The 3,196-nt window shown below is 64.8% G+C and overlaps 1 protein-coding gene across 3 annotated transcripts in view; it reads right to left on the bottom strand.

The window, feature by feature from the left end:
- Window positions 1-3,196, bottom strand: part of SCAMP4 (secretory carrier membrane protein 4) — a 16,308-nt gene that overhangs the window by 12,323 nt on the left and 789 nt on the right. Inside the window, exons 1-3 of one of the 3 annotated variants that reach the window (XM_077760669.1) lie at window positions 2,279-2,354; window positions 2,137-2,183; window positions 48-176 (exon numbers count right to left, since the gene is read on the bottom strand). In XM_077760669.1, coding sequence (XP_077616795.1) covers window positions 48-176; window positions 2,137-2,143 — 136 coding nt within the window. In that variant the 5' untranslated portion in view covers window positions 2,144-2,183; window positions 2,279-2,354. Of the gene's footprint in view, window positions 1-47; window positions 177-2,136; window positions 2,184-2,278; window positions 2,355-3,196 lie in introns of those variants that run through there. The other 2 variants (XM_077760667.1, XM_077760668.1) reach the window with 2 other exon arrangements.

Genomic DNA, 3,196 nt, shown 5'->3' with positions numbered 1-3,196 from the left:
GACCCCACCCACCCCATCCCTGGCCCCACCCCTGCCCTGCCACTCACACAGCCACAGCTGGTAGATCCTCTTCACCAGAAGCTGGTGTTCGATGGGTATCTCGTCGGAGAAGTTCTGGTAGAAGCAGGGCTTCAGAGGGAGGAACTTGGGCAGCGGCGGGAAATTGTTCTCCTTCCCTGCAAGGACAGAAACCACCATGGAACAAAACCAGGTTAGACAGCGCAGTGACAGCCCCAAACGCGTCCCTGTCCCCGGCCGGACCCTCAGAACCTGTGGACATGTCGCCTCACGCGGCACAGAGGACCTTGTCAAGGCCCCTGAGGTGGCCACCGCAGGCCAGCGTCCTCGCGGGGTCCTCACGAGAAGGGGGGCAGAGAGGCAGGCGAACGCCGCGCTGGGGCCGAGAGGATGGAGGAGGGGCCGCGGGCCGAGGATGCGGCGCCTCTGGAAGCCGGAAAAGGGGGGAGACAGGGCTCCCTGGGGCGGGAGGGGGAATCGGCCCGGCCCAGCCCTGGGCGCTAGGACTTGAGCGCATAAATGTGGTTTAGATCACCACGTTGTGATGACTTCTCAGAGCAGCCACGGAAGACACGCAGACTCAGTGGCAGAACCCAAATGCTGGTGACACCTGACTCTAAGGAAGGTTCTGGCATTCTGAGTGTCTGAGCTTCCTTGGAAAGCTCTAAGAAATGAGCCCAAACCAGGAGATTTCAACTACAGGGATTTATTCTTTTCTAGTCCTGGAGCCTCAAGTCTGGGGTCAAGGTGTCAACGACACATCACCGCGTGGCAGGACACCTCTCGAGAGGACCTGGGAAGGCCAGACCTCGAACAAAACAGAGAGGACCCCTGACCTCAAGGGGCTGCACCCCTCACCAGGGGAGCACGACAGTCATCGTCAGGTGGGTGGCACTGGGGCACACTAGAAGACGCACCGGCAGGTGCGGGCCACCAGGGATGAGCTGGGCGCTGGCCAGCGAGATTCAAGAACGGGGCCAGGGTAGGCCTCCCTCGAAAAGGTAGTATTGGAACCAAGACTCCAGAAAGCAAAGGGGAGAGACCGCTGGGTTCTGGTCCATGCAAAGGCCCCGGGGTGAGTGCCAGGTGCTCTAGATGCAGCGGGGAGACCGGGGCCAGAGGGGAGGCCAGGGAGATGCAGGCCACGCCTTGCTGGCCACAGAGAAGCCTCGGGCATTTACCAGGGGACACAGGAGCTACGGAGCGTGCCAAGCTGAGCACGGCAGGGGCTGGACCCCGTCCCGAGCTTGCTGGCTCTGAGCCTCCGTGACAAGACACGGGAGAAGGGCCTCCCGGCATGGCCTCTTGCCATGGTCACAGGTCACAACCCTTCACGGCTCCTGCCCAAGGCCCCAGCAAGTAGCCCACCTGGCCCCTGCCCCACTGCTCTCCCCTCCGACATGTGACCCCCTCCTTCCCCCCCCCTGCTGCCCTCAGAGAGGACGGGGAGACGCCCCAGGGCTCAGGCTGCCAGCACACCGTGACGAGGAGGTATAAGAACAACAGGCAAATCACATGCCTGTGAAATCCTGTCTTCCTGGCAGATTGAAAGCCCCGGGGGAACGTTGTGCACAGACGTGGGGCTCGGGGCCTGGGTTCGGGTCCCAGCAGACCAGCACCAAGCACCAGCTGACCCCAGGCATCCGGTGCCCCACCCACCCTACGTGAGCAGAGGGGCAGATGCGGGGACTGCAGGGTGACCATGCGGGGAGGGAGTGCACTTGTGGCGCCTGCCGTGGCCTCGGGGCCCCACCTCACTCCACCTGCACACCCCACCCCTCCTCCTGAGCCAAACGGGGTGGGCAAACCCGTGAGTGAGGGTGTCACCTTTCGCACATAGCTATGAAACCAGATGTAGAAACCTCACCCCTGTGCTGATGTGAAGAACAGAACGAGCCCCGAGGCAGAAGGTGCGGCCAGGCCAGCAACTCCTGCGGAAACCGGCCTCTCGCTCTCATCTGGCTCAGAGCTAGGAGGTGACCCTGACACCCGTCGTGGGAGGAGGGGAGTGGGGGTGCACCCACCCCCCAGTGGGGGCGTTACAGTGGGTCCGGCCCCCAGGGGACACTTCCCAGGGGAATAGATGGGCCACAGCCCCGGCCACAGGGCCAGACTCACCAGACATTTCCGCTGTGACAACCGGCGGGGCAGAAGCCTACAGCCACCTGGAGGGGAGACAGCCACAGTCAGCGGGTCCCCCAGGCCGCTGGGGCCCCCACACCAGCAGTGTGCTCAGCAGCATCCCAGGTGAGGTCCTGACCTCCAGGCCATCCTGGGGGTGTCTGCGCTCTGGTCCCAAAGGCCAGCCCCAAACTGACAGGCTGGCCCCACTGGCCGCCGGCNTTCTCTTTAGCCACGGCTGGCTCCGAGAACCTTCCTGAGGCCACTGAGCCCAGCTTGTGAGTCACTGAGAATTGGGTCCACGCCCACTGCCGTGTGACAACATGCACGTCACACAACCTCTCTGGCCCGTGGTTTTCGCCCCTGCAAGCCTCGCAGAGCCCAGGATCCCATCACGACCTGAGCCAAGCACGTGGCACCCCAGCGGCACCCCCTGCGTGGAGCCACGTGAGCCGGTGTCACAGAGTAGCCACACGCACTGCCCTGCCACCAACACGCACACCTGAAGAGAGCGTACCGGTCCCCGAGGGCCTGCGGGTGGGCACTGCCATCACCCGGAAACAAGCCACAAGATGGCCGTGCCCGGCACCCACTGGGGCCTCGTGGGTCAACTGGTCCGGCGCGGGTACGGGAACCGAACCTGCAGGCAGGCGAGGGGACGGGAACCTACGACGCTCTCCTCACACACGGCCCAGGTGAGAACGTTCCAGTGACACGGAGTTTCCCGGGCCCACATCCCTCCCGCCCACATGCCCAGGGGCTCGCGGCCCCACCCCACCGCCCGTGCGCTGCACTAGTTCGGGGGCAGAGCCCCTGCCCTGACCCCGTGGGCTGGGACGGGCTAGGAGCCAACCCCAGGGCTCAAGGGCAGGCTCGGAGCAGGGACGAGCCGGGCCCCCCGGGGGCGCCGGGATCCAATCTGGCACCGTTGCTGGACGGGCACGCGGTGCTCCCAGCGCTGACTGCTCTACAACAGACCCCGGGTCACCCCCTCTGGCCAGCGGTGAAGGACAGGACGCAGGACGACCAGAAGGAGCCTTCGGGTGGGGTGAGTCCC

The sequence above is a fragment of the Crocuta crocuta genome, unplaced genomic scaffold, assembly GCF_008692635.1.
Source record: "Crocuta crocuta isolate KB4526 unplaced genomic scaffold, BGI_CrCroc_1.0 scaffold443, whole genome shotgun sequence".
Classification (NCBI taxonomy): Eukaryota; Metazoa; Chordata; class Mammalia; order Carnivora; family Hyaenidae; genus Crocuta; species Crocuta crocuta.
The sequence above is the reverse complement of the archived record's forward strand: the minus strand, read 5'-3'. Positions and strand labels throughout refer to the sequence as shown.